General features: G+C 50.2%; 1 protein-coding gene and 1 pseudogene across 4 annotated transcripts in view; one reads left to right on the forward strand and one right to left on the reverse strand.

The window, feature by feature from the left end:
* Nucleotides 1-241: 241 nt before the first annotated feature.
* PLAAT3 (phospholipase A and acyltransferase 3) overlaps nt 242-12,817 on the reverse strand; it is a 29,334-nt gene continuing 16,758 nt past the window's right edge. For all 4 annotated transcript variants that reach the window (XM_008708937.2, XM_008708938.2, XM_008708939.2 and 1 more), the window contains exons 4-5: nt 6,317-6,585; nt 242-501 (exon numbers count right to left, since the gene is read on the reverse strand). In XM_008708937.2, the coding sequence (XP_008707159.1) occupies nt 400-501; nt 6,317-6,585 (371 nt within the window). In that variant the 3' untranslated portion in view covers nt 242-399. The remainder of the gene's footprint in view (nt 502-6,316; nt 6,586-12,817) is intronic.
* On the forward strand, nt 8,802-11,923 carry LOC103679411 (annotated as a pseudogene).

Below are 12,817 nucleotides of genomic sequence, written 5' to 3' on the forward strand. Positions count from 1 at the left end.
GATGGTTCCTGTGCTTGCCTCTCAGCCAGGGCCGCGTGTCTCCCCCTGCTCCCCCGTCTCCCCACACCCAGAAATACCCACAACTTGAAATAGCGGAGCTGGACGGGCTCCTGCAAGACAGCGAACACAGCCCCAGAGAGAAAGCAAGAGAAAAGCACCGAAGGCCCAGGGCGCCACCTGGTGTGGCCAGTCCCGGAGCCCAGCCGCGCCCTCCACAGACTTCACACCAGGCAGTTCTTGCTGCATTTCCTCCAGTAAAGGGCTCCCTTGTTGGGCTTTATTTTATTCTGTAAAAATAAGCCTTATTATAAAACTGAATGAAATCCACAAACCAAAGCTCTGGCCCAACCAGACCCCGTACATGTGTAAAGTCCCTGCTGACCGGACGGGCCCCTCAGCTTATTGCTTCTGCCGCTTGTTTCTTGAGAACATGACTCCAATGAGGCCCATGGCTGCCAAGCCCGCTCCTGCGATGCCAGCCGCCACGACGGCATCTCTGACCTGCAGGAGAGAGGAGGGGAGGTCACACTCCGTCGGGAATCCGAGGACAGGCTGTACATTCAACAAGAACATTCAGCTCAAGGGAACTCACGGGCCCCTTGGCCCACTTGACAAACTCAGGAGTCTACCAATACTGGCAGGGAAACGGGGAGAAGAGGGCTGGAAGGGGAAAGAGCCGCTGGATGGAGCCCGCTGGCCAGGGCTGTATGTGGGCCTGAGGGCAACTCCGTCCACTTTTGGGCATTTAAAGCACCTGAATCCCCAGAGCGCGGGGTGGGAAGGCCCAGGAGATGCAGGCGGGATGGCTGAGAGCCTGCGGCCATCAGGGAGCCCGTGCAGCAAGTGCGAGGTGGCTCAGGAACCGGCTCTCGAATCTTGCCATGTCACACCCGTGCCCCCTGGGAGAGCAAGGACCTCACGTGTGTCACTCATCTTGTTCCTCGCTCCATCCCCCACACCTGGTTCTGCCAGGCACAGAGGTGCTCTTTACGAATTCTTAAAGAAATGACCCAACTCGGAGCGGCGGTGACGCTCTACCTTAAATTATTAGTATTTCTGACTTACACTAGCTCATACTAGAAAAAAGAAGTGTTGCAAAAATAAGAGTAGATTTCAGGGTAAAAAGTCCCATGTCAAATGTCACTCCCCCCTGAAACTTCACCAAGAGTAAAGTAAGGCATTTGTTTTAGGCGTGATTTCACAAGGACCCACAGAACTCTAAATTCTAAGGCAGCAGTGGGAAAGTTGAGGATCAATTGGAATCATACAACAGGGTCTTCAGGAAAGGTCAGCTACTGGCAACACCAAATCGTTCTGGAAACAGGGCAAAGAAAGAGCTTTAGCTAGGTCCCTGGAACACCCCCCCCCCAACCGTAACAGAAGTCTGAAAGTTTATTCTCTGCAGAGGGTGAAACAGAAGACTTGAGGGCCTGGGAATTGAGAAACACATGTGAGGATGCAGATGTCATGCCAAAAACAAGGGACTGAGAGACCACAAACATGCTGACTGTGAGACTCTTGGCCTTCCTACCCGTCTCTGCTCCCAGAACACTACTTACCACACAGAAGTCAGGAAAACTTGCCTGGGGAATCTGACCAGCCCAAATGGAAACAAAAGATACTTGGGGCACCTGGCTGGCTCAGTCGTGGGGGTGTGTGATTCTTGATCTCAGGGTCATGAGTTCAAGCCCCTCATTGCATACAGAGATCACTTAAATAAATAAATAAAACTTAAAACAACAACAACAAATACCAATACCAAGGATTCCCAAACAGACTATCCACCTATATCATCCAGAAGTGAAACTCAAAGTCAACAAGCCACTTGTCCCCTCCCAGTTCACTCAGAGCTTCCATTCAGCAGCAAACCCCCTACCCTAATCATGAGCATATGACCAAGATACCAGTCATCTGAGGAAGACCTCTAAAACAGAAGACAGAGAGCAAAACAAACAATCCAAAGAAACAGAAATCATATCTAGAAAACATCTTTTTAAAAATTATCACTAGAGAATAAAAGAACATATTACCTCCAATAAATAAGAACATGGTGCTATAGGGCCTGGGTGGTTCAGTCAGTTAAGCATCTGCCTTCAGCTCAGGTCATGATCTCAGGGTCCTGGGATCGAGCCCCGAATCGGGCTCCCTGCTCAGCAGAGGGCCTGCTTCTCCCTCTCCCTCTGCCACTCCCCCCGCTTATGCTTTCTGTCTCTCTCTCTCAAATAAATAAAATCTTTAAAAAAAAAAAACACAGAACCATAAAAAATAATAGAATATTGAGAGATACAAACAATTCTTAGAAAATACAATGGAAATGACAGACTGAATAAAAAGTTTGAAAGATGAAGTTGAGGAAATCTCTCAGGAAAAAAAAATATAGCAAGAAGATAAAGACACAGAAAACAGAAGCCAAAGGTTAAAAAATAGGGAATAATCCAGGCAGTCTGACGTCTGAGTAATAGAGGTTCCAGAAAGAGATAACACAGGAAACTCAGAGGAGAATCAAGAGCAAAATAATTCATGAAAATTAACAGGACTAAAGAACATATGTTTTCAGACTGAAATGGTGTTCTGAGGCCCCTCTTAATGGATAAACGTAGACCCACCCCAGGGCACATTACTGTGAAATTCTAGAAAACTGGGTAAAGAAAAGATACTGCAACTGCTAGAGCAGGGGAGGGAAACAGCAAGCAGAGGAAAGATCAGGAATTGGGATAACTTCAGATTTCTCCAAAGCAATGCTGGAAGCAAGAAGACAATGGAACATTGCCTCCAAAAATCTAAAGTAAAGCAATTTCTAACCTGGAGTTCTCTACCCAAGCTACCAAATCAAGTGGGATAAGTCAGAAATATGGGTTTTAAGAATGTACCTTCTATACATCCCTTTTTTCTTTTTTTTAAGGTTTTATTTATTTCTTTGACAGAGAGAGAGAAAGAGCACAAGCAGGGGGAGGAGGAAAGGGAGAAGCAGGCTCCCCAGGGAGCAGGGAGCCCGTTGCAGGACTTGATCCCAGGACCCTGGGATCATGACCTGAGCTGAAGGCAGACGCTCAACCAACTGAGCCCCCCAGGCGCCCACATACATCCTTTTTCAAGAAGCTACTGAAGGAGGTTCCACCAAAACAAGGGAGTGAACCCAGAAAGAAGATGTGAGCTACAGAAGAGGGGTGCTCCAGGGCAGGACAGGATAGAAGAGAATGTCTCCAGAGTGACGGGGAGGGGAGACCCCAGGGCAACAACGTTGTACCAGCTGTAGACAGTAACTGGTAAGTAGACATACGGCGCCGCTGAAGATGTCCATGTCCTAATTCCAGAAACCTCTAAGTATATTGTGCTACATGGTTAAGGGAGAACTAAGGTTGCAGATGGAATTAGGTTGCTAATCAATTTATCTTAAAAAAGGCAGGGGGGAGATAATCCTGGATTATCCCAGTGGGCACAGGGTCATCACAAAGTTTCTTAAAAGATGGAAGAGGGAGTCAGAAGAGTCCGTGTCATGCGGTGTGAGAAAGGCTCAACCAGCAATTAATTGCTGGCTTTGAAGTTGGAGGACAGGCTACAAGCCAGGCAGCGTAGGAAGCCTCTAGAAGCCGGAAAAGGCAAGAACACAGATTCTCCCCCAGAACCTCCAGAAAAGAATAGTGCCCTGCTGGCACCTTGATTTTAGCCCAGTGAAACCATGTTCAGGCTTCTGACCTCTAGAACTGTGACACCATCACTTTGGGGTGTTTTTAAAACTTGGGGTAGTTTTTCACAGCAGCCATAGGAAGCTCATACAGTAACCAATCCGGAGGAGAGAGGTGTGACTCCCAAGCTTGGTGGCTCCTTATTCCACATGCTGTCTTTCTAACCTAAAGCCACTTCTGAGGGATGCGGTCCACCTAAATTAAGAGAAAGACAGACAAATAAGAAATGAGGAGATCATGGACCCAGGGAATCCAACCCAAGAGAAAGGCAAAGGAAGTCTGAAGCACCACAGCGAAGGGAAGTCCTGGGGTAAAGCCAAGCAGTCAGCCAAGAGCCAACCAGCACAGACAGCAGAATGCCCATCTCGGGGATGGATGTGTCCAAGGAGAACACTCTGGAACTGAGAGGTTACTTGACAGGACTTCCCTTGTGGAAAACCGTACCGAGAACTGACAACAGGTACAAGGAAAACTGAGCCATGCAAGGAAATACTAATGATCTTCGAGAAGAGAAGAGGCCCTTCCCCAACCCCAAAAGGAAATTCATAATACACCACAACACTCAGCTGTGAGTAAAATTTACATAAACATAAAACAAACACTGAATATTAATTTAATAAAAATGTATAATATATGGGCACCTGGGTGGCTCAACTTTGACCTCAGCGTTCAAGTCCATTTGATGTGCGCAGCACTCTCCATGGACGATTCGAGAACCTGACAGTCTGCCACTGAACAGAAGCATGGTGGCCATAGACTTGAGCTCCGAAGGCATCAAGAGCTTCAGATTCAGTACCAGTAAAAAGCCTCGATGAGTGAGTGTTGAAGATGTATCCGAAGCTTAGAAAACATCCCAACACAGAAGTCTGTTGCCCTAATTCGCAGTGTGGCTGCAAGGCCAGTGTAGCTGGTGGCCCTGTCCCCCTGCTTCTTCCCCAGTCTCCGAACCCCAATGTCCTTATGGCCGACTTTCCAGCCCCTTCATGGTTTATCAGGTCCAGCAGCAACAGTAAAGAGAACAAAACTCAGTGGAAACAGTTCAGATCAGCATGAAACAGCGAGAAAGTTCGGCCTCTTCCTATGCCCAGCACTATCTGGGTGCAGCTCTCGGGGCAGTAGCCCCTGTGACGATGCAAAGGGAGAGTCTGCTCTCAGAGCCACTGTCCCCAATGAAGTCACGATGCCCCAAATCAGCAAAACTGTACTGTTTCCCACATGAGAGCATGAAAGAGTGTCACGAACAGGGATCAAGAAATCTCGCCCACGAATCAAGCCAGGCATTTAAGCAGAACCAAGAACAAACAAAGAAAAAGATTTTTCATCATCATTTTATGCCAAGAAGTCCAGTGAAGACCACGTACCCCAAATCCCGGGAATAAAGAGGATGAAAATATGAACTTTGTACCCAAAAGTAACACCCTTTCCTGACACGGCCGACACCGCCCTTGCTCCCCTAAGCACAGAGTCTGCCTGCACTGTATGCTTGTGGCTGCCAAAAGCCCTGATGACCATCATAGAGAGCTTGGAGGTCTTCGACGGTTAAAAATATAAATGACTTGGCACCGCCCATAACTGTGCCCCGCAGGGCTGTGTCAGGTGCCAGGAAACATGTCGTGTCACTTCACATCACGCAGTACCCAGAACTGAGGTTCCTAGCAGCCGGAAGCTGTGATGACAAGGTTCAGACAAAGCTACAGACCTGCGTCAGTCTCTAACCTTCCTGTTAGAGGTCATCAGGCGTGGCTTTGTGGCAGGGGGCGCCTGCACGCAAGCTCTTGTCCCCAGCATTTTCCTTGCTAAACGATTTGTCAGGGTGGGAGAAACAGTCTGCAGATAATGGAGGAGGAACAATGTGCCCCCAGATCTTTACAGAACCTCACAGAGCGAGAACGCATGAGGCAGCGACTTCATACAAAAGGCACTTTGTCAAGGAAATTAACAATAGCCCCCCTGTGAGCATGCTCAGTACAGAGTCAGAGAGTATAATCAAATACAAGACAGGGGGCCCCGGTTAGTCCTGAGAGTGCACATTTTACAAGGGGGACGTGACCCGCCCCAGAGTCAGCACTGCGTTCAGATGTCAGACGTCGCTGTGGCTGATTTCCTGGTGGTGGGGGTGGGGGGGATGTGAGCCCCGCCTCGGCGCTGAATTACAGGAGCTCTGATCTCGGAAAGGGCCACTGATGTGAGGCAAGTTCTTACCGCAGAATATTAGAAATGCTAAGAAAACTGCCTTTTTTTTTTTTTAATGTGGATAAACAGAAATTCTATGAGACCACAGAAAATGAGCTGTTTATGCTACTCAGCTCCTCTGTGTTACAGCCCTGGAATGGTTTCTGGGAAAATGAAACTTCTCGTGTGCTTTCTTCACTTGGAGCAATGTTTAAGTGGGTAAAAGACAAACAGTGTTATTCAAAACACAGGGTTCTCCAGTGGCAGTGACTCACATCGTGGGCCATGGCGGACAGCCATGCTGGTCCACGGAGCCAGTGCCAACTTGCCAGTCTCCACACCTTTGTCCCCACCCCGAGTGTGACTTCCATGTGTCTTCTAGGGGCCTGATGCCCCCCCACGGCCAGCTGACGGAACAGTCTGGCTCCCGGGGACGGGCACACAGGCTGAGGACCCACCTGGTCACTGCGGGCGACTCCGTAGCGCAGCTCGTTCACAAAGTGCTCGCAGTTCTCGCAGGGCAGCGAATAGGGCAACTCCTGCCCCACCAGCTCCTCCGCGCGCTGGACGATTTTGCTGGGAGGCAGCGGCGAGTACTTGCCATCGTGTTTGTTGTTGACCTGGTACTTGTCTCTCCCGACCACATCGTACAGCAGTTCCTTCTTCACTATGGCCTTCTCAGTCAGGGTGGACATGATGCTGGCCGCACCAGCTCCCGCGACTTCGCCTAAGGATTCACAAAGAGGAGACGGAGGGATTGGTCCTGGGCGGGCCCATAGGGGTCCATCCACAGGTCCCCAGCACCATCCACAAGAGCATGAGCAGAAGGGAAGGGAAAAGGGAGCAGGGTCAGACACATGCTGTGTGGCTTTGGAGAAGGTGCTTGTGGTCTCTGGGCCCTGGCTTCCTTATCTGAAATGAGGAGTGAGGAAGTTTCTAGAGAAGTTGGCCTTCTACACCCGGGGCTCCTCAGTGGCCCTCTTGGTTGTGCAAATATGGGCCCTGAGCACACCCTTCTGCCAGGGGGAACAGATCATGAACCTTCTGTGATTCCATCAACTCTACACTCCCTTGACAAATATGAAGCTGATTACTGCAGAAGAGATGGATGGATGAGTAGTTCCCACTCTTCTTGGAGCAAAGGGACCAAAACCCCACAGCAGCTCCTCGAGATGTGTTGCCAGGGAGGCCCAGTAGGAACACTGGCACAGCCCTGGCTGAAATGAGGGGTGGAAGGTACAACAAAGCTCCAGAAATTAAACAGCCTATGGAATATTACTCTGCCATAAAAAAGACCTTGCTATCTGCAACAACATGGACAGACCTACAAGGTATTATGCTAAGCAAAATAAATCAGAGAGAGACAAATACCATATGATTTCACTCATACGTGGAATCTCAAAAACAGAACAAATGACTAAAGAAATAAACAAAAAGCAGAAACAGACCTGGAAGACAGAGAATGAACCAGTGGTTGCCAGAGGGGAAGGAGAGGGGAGATGGGCAAAATGGGTGAAGGGGGGTGGGAGATACAGGCTCCCAGTTATGGCATGAATAAGTCACGATGCTAAAAGTCCTAGCACAGGGAATAGAGTCAATGGTGTTGTACTAGCAGCGTCCAGGGACAGATGGGTGGCTACACTTGTGAGCACAGCGTACCGTATAGACCTGTCCAGTCACTGCCGTGCACACCTGAAACTAACGGAACATCGTGTGTCAACTACACTTCAAGTAAAAAATAGAAAACTCAAAGAACGGGAGTCTAGGGCCCCTGGGTGGCTCAGTGAGTTAAGCAGCTGCCTTTGGCTCAGGTCATGATCCCAGCATCCTGGGATTGAGCCCCACATCAGGCTCTCTGCTCAGTGGGGAGACTGCTTCTCCCTCTCCTTCTGCCTGCTGCTTGCCCTACTTGTGCTCTCTCTCTCTGTCAAATAAATAAATAAATAAAATCTTTAAAAAAAGAAAGAAGGAAAGAAGGAAGGAAGGAAGGAAGGAAGGAAGGAAGGAAGGAAGGAGGGGTGGGCGTCTAGGGTCAATACAAGGACCAGGATGGTGGGGAGGGGAGGCTGATGTCAGCACAAGACTGGGGGGCTCTCCCAAGGCAAACAACCTACACAGTTGGGTATGATGGCCAAAAAAGTGGGTATGCACCAAAGAGGGGGCCCCAGAGAGACCCACTAACCCTCAAAGAGCCTCTGTGGCCCCTGCTGGGATGGGATCTCCAAGGCCCTTCCCGCAGGGGAGGTTTCCTGTTAGGCGGGGCACAGACAGTCTTCCACATGACACCATGTGACAGCAATAAGCAATGGCAGGAGGGGCTGATCAGATTCCAGGTCTTTCCAAAGAGGACTAAACCCCTTTACCCTGAGTAGATTCCTGAGATTTTAGAAGACCAGGGGAGTGCAGACTTGCTACCAATAGGGCAGAAAGTGTTTGAAGGAGCCATTGGAGTAAAGAAAAGAGATGGTACCATGCGGAGCTCTGAGTTTGTGGAGAGGGTCAGCGTGGGAATGGGACCAGGTGAGGTTCAGCCCCCAGGCAGGGAGGGTGGCAGGGCTAGGACAGGGGTGAGGTAAGCAGGGTGCCTATAGCACCAAACTTAAGGAGGCTCCAACTCTCATGGCCAGGCACATACAGAGTCAACCCCTAGGAGTGAGGCTTCCTTAAGCTTTCCTCTGTGGGTGCCACTCTGGTGGGTGGTACAATGGGGCACCAGCTGATGATCAGAAACTCTGGGTTTGGGGGCGCCTGGGTGGCACAGCGGTTAAGCGACTGCCTTCGGCTCAGGGCTTGATCCCGGCGTTATGGGATCAAGCCCCACATCGGGCTCCTCCGCTATGAGCCTGCTTCTTCCTCTCCCACTCCCCCTGCTTGTGTTCCCTCTCTCGCTGGCTGTCTCTATCTCTGTCAAATAAATAAATAAAATCTTTAAAAAAGAAAAAAAAGAAATTCTGGGTTTGGATTCTGGCTGCATCACTGAGCGGTCCTGACATCCCACTTAACCTTGCTGAGCCGACGCTGAGCAAGTCCCTAGATACATAACAAAATTGATACACAAACACGTATCAATAGTCATTTAAGGCTCCTTTTAAAAGAATTCTTTCCATTTTTAAAGTGAGTCCATTGAAGAAAATATTAGTTAAACAATCAGAGAAAGAGCACTTGGGTAGGGCCCACAAGTGATGAGTGAGTTTTGGGAAATGCCAGACTGGGCAGTGCAGCATCGTGGGAAAAGGCACAGAGTCAAGAGACAGCCAGAGTTCAGGTCCCACCTCCACCACTTACCTGCCCTGGGACTTTGGGCAAGGTACTTAACTTCTTTGAGTCCCCAATTCCTTGTAGAGCAGGGACAATAACAGCCCTACCTGTCCCTACAGCACCATGGCAGGGGGAGGGGCTGCAAGGATTATGGGAGCTGGCCACATAAGGTGTCTTCCCCAGTGCCTGGCACAGGGTGAGTGCCCAGCAGGTGTCAGCTGTCATCATCAGGGTTGTTCCCCAAGCTTCCTTCCAACTCTAATCTATACCATTTTCCGAGTAGCACAAGGTCAGTCCTGACCTAGCTGGCAAGGTGCCCACGAAGCTCTAGTGAGAAGATGCATGTGGAAGCATCTTTTCCCTTTAAGGAGCGTCACCTGCACAATGACTGTGGCACGCCTGTCCCCAGGATCCCTGACATGCCCTTCCCTCCCATCCACCAGGTACATCCTCTCAGGGCAGTCAGCCAACGCTGAGGCCCTACTGTGTGTGAGACCCTGTCCAAGGTGCTGGAGGTAGTGGCATGAACTAGACAGGGCACCTGCCCTCAAGCAGCTCACATTCCAGCGAGAGGACCCACCCTGACAATGAACAAATAGACAAAATCAGGTACTTCCCGGTAGTGAAAGTGCTATGGATTAGACTAAGTGAAATATTACAGAAGGAGGAGACTCGGGGAAGCCCAGCATGGAAAGGACCACCCCAGGGAATGGGCATTGAGTGGAGTCTGGAATGATGGAAAGGAGGCAGCCGTGCTAAGATCCAGCGAAGAGCATCACATGCAGAAGGAAGAGCAAGGGCGAGGGTCTTGGGAAGAAAGAGCACGGCATGCTCCAGGGGCTGCAGGAAGGCCCATGTGGCTGACGTCGAGAGACCCAGGAGGACTGGAGAGAAAGATCTGGATCAGAGAGGCAGGCAGAGACCAGACCACACCAGGCCCCATGGGCCACAGTACAGACTTGAAGCCTACTCTATGTGTGATGGAAAAGCCAATCAAGAATTTTAAGGGTCATCTTCTTCCTGACTGGTCTTTGGTGAGCTCTGTCTCCGAGCTGTAAGAAGCGCCCCCACACCCTGGTCACTGCCTTTTCCTCAACCTGCCCAACTCAACTCCCAAGTTGGGGGCAGATTGGGGAGATGGCCGGGCGAGGTCTGGCACTCAAGAGTGGTTAGGTGCCAAAAGCAAGATGTCTTCAGGAAATGCCAAAATTGGGCACCCTGCCCCCAAGCCACAGCCATTATGCCAGATGGCCGGTTCAAAGGCATCAGCCTCTCCGACTACAAAGGAAAAGACATTGCATTCTTTTTCTGCCCTCTTGACTTCTCCTTTGTGTGCCCCATGGAGATCATTGCTTTCAGTACAGGCGGAAGAACTTAAGAAACTCAACTGCCAAGTGTCTGGTGCTTCTGTGGATTCTCATTTCTGTCACCCGGCATGGATCAACACACCCAAGAAACAAGGAGGACCGGGACCCATGAACATTCCCCTGGTATCAGACCTCACGCGTACATCGCTCAGGGCGATGGAGGTCTTAAAGGCTGATGAAGGTATCTCGTTCAGGGGCTTCTTTATTATTGATGATACAGGTTTCCTTCTGCAGATGACTGAGGATGACCACCTGTCAGCTGCTCTGTGAGACTCTGAGACTAGTTCAGGCCTTCCAGCTTACTGCCCAAGCATGGGGAAGTGCCCTCCCCTCCCCCCACTAGCTGGAAGCCTGGCAACGATACCATCAAGCCTGCCGTGCAGAAGAGCGAAGAATGATTCCCTGAGCAGAAGTGAGCGCTGGGCCATTTCAGGGCCAGGCTGCACTGAGCAGCCAAGAAAACAAAATCTCTTTTGTACCACTGTCATGCTGAAAACACGAGACTTTGGATTCAGTGCAGCTGTGGTATGGGACAGGACAGGCCTCTTCTGCAGGGCCTGGAAGGCCAGCCTTTCTTCCTCTGGAGAGAATGGCCTGAGCCGTGCTATGGGGCAGGTCAACTGATGTGGCCAGTAGTGGGACAGCACTTTTGATCTTTAGTGGTTTCTATTAAACTTGAACGGAGGAAAAAAAAAAAAAAGAATTTTAAGGAGAGAAGTAACATAATCCAATTCATACTCTAGAATGATCGTGCTGGCTGCCCATGGAAGGAGGGGCTGACCACAAGTGGGCAAGAGGCAGAGAGACCAGCCACAAGCTGCAAGAGCTTCAGACAGGCATGAAAATGTAGACAGTGAGAAGTGATCAGACCCGGAGTCTCTCTTGGAGAGAGAGGCAACCAGATTTCCTGTTGCATTAGATACAGAGTGAAAAGGATTGAGGATGATACCTAGACTTTTGCCTCAAGCAGCTGGATAGTGCCATCCACTGGAGCCTTTCTTTCAGGCATGTCAAGTTCAATGTGCCGCTTAGACACCCACATGGAGATGCCAAGTAGCCAAGAGGTTATACCAGTCCAAAGCCAAGTGGGGAGGCCTATGCCAAGACGGGCTTAGGAAACATCCACCAATGGAAAGTACTGAAAGCCAGGGGCCCGATGAGGTCACCTGGGGACAGTAAGAATGAGGGATATGGGAGAGGACGAGGGCAACCCCACCCAGGAGACCACGAAGGAAGGGCCCAGTGAGAAAGGAAGAAAGACAGGTGCCAAGTGAAGATCAGAGAGTGGTCACTCATGTCAAATGCTACAGAGAGCCAAGTAAGCCTTGACCAGAAAGTTAACCTTTGGCTTTGTCAAGATGTCAAGGTCTTGGGGCGCCTGGGTGGCACAGCGGTTAAGCGTCTGCCTTCGGCTCAGGGCATGATCCCGGCGTTACGGGATCGAGCCCCACATCAGGCTCCTCCGCTATGAGCCTGCTTCTTCCTCTCCCAGTCCCCCTGCTTGTGTTCCCTCTCTCGCTGGCTGTCTCTATCTCTGTCGAATAAATAAATAAAATCTTTTAAAAAAAAAAAGTTGTCAAGGTCTTTTGGTAGCCTTGATAAGCGCTCCTTCGGGAGGAGGCTGAGAAAGAGAGCCTGGTGGAGGGAACTGAAGACAGAATGGCAAGTGCTGAGGGCCATGGTGGACAATCGAAGATTCGCTCTATGGGGAACTAGCTAGAGAAGACGTGAGGTCGAGGGGGTGTTTGTTCATTTTATCAACAGGAGGTATTACAGTGGTTTCTATGCCAGGCAGAATAACCTAGCAGAGAGGGGGACCGTGCTAATACAGGAAGCGAGGAATTTAAGGAGCAAAGTGCTCGGGAAAGTAAGAGTGGGGGTCCAGGACCCACACACAGGGGCTGGCTTCTGAAACAAGGACAGGGGCATTCTTCTGCCCCTTAACCAAAGAAAGGCAGACTAGGTGGGTGCAGATGGATGCCAGACACTCTGGTTCCTTCTGATTCCTCTGTAAGTACCGGGTGAGGCCACTAGTTAGAGGTAAAGGGGTGGCAAAAGACGTGTCCAAGAGTGTCCACAGCTACCGTATTCACGGCAGCCAAACACGGGAACCAATCCAATGTCCATCAGCAGAAGCATGGCTAGCAAGCGAGGTATTTTCATAAATCAGAAAACACACAGAATGAAAAAGAACTCCTCCTACTGCTCGCACACCGATGACTCTCAGGGGCAAGGGAAGAAGCCAGACACAGAAGAGCCCAGGCTATGCGGCTCCTCCCCCACGAAGGTCCAGAACAGGCGAAATGGATTTAGGGCAAGAGAAGCTAGAAGAGC

This window comes from Ursus maritimus, unplaced genomic scaffold (genome assembly GCF_017311325.1).
Source record: "Ursus maritimus isolate PB19 unplaced genomic scaffold, ASM1731132v1 scaffold_23, whole genome shotgun sequence".
In the NCBI taxonomy this organism is placed as follows: Eukaryota; Metazoa; Chordata; class Mammalia; order Carnivora; family Ursidae; genus Ursus; species Ursus maritimus.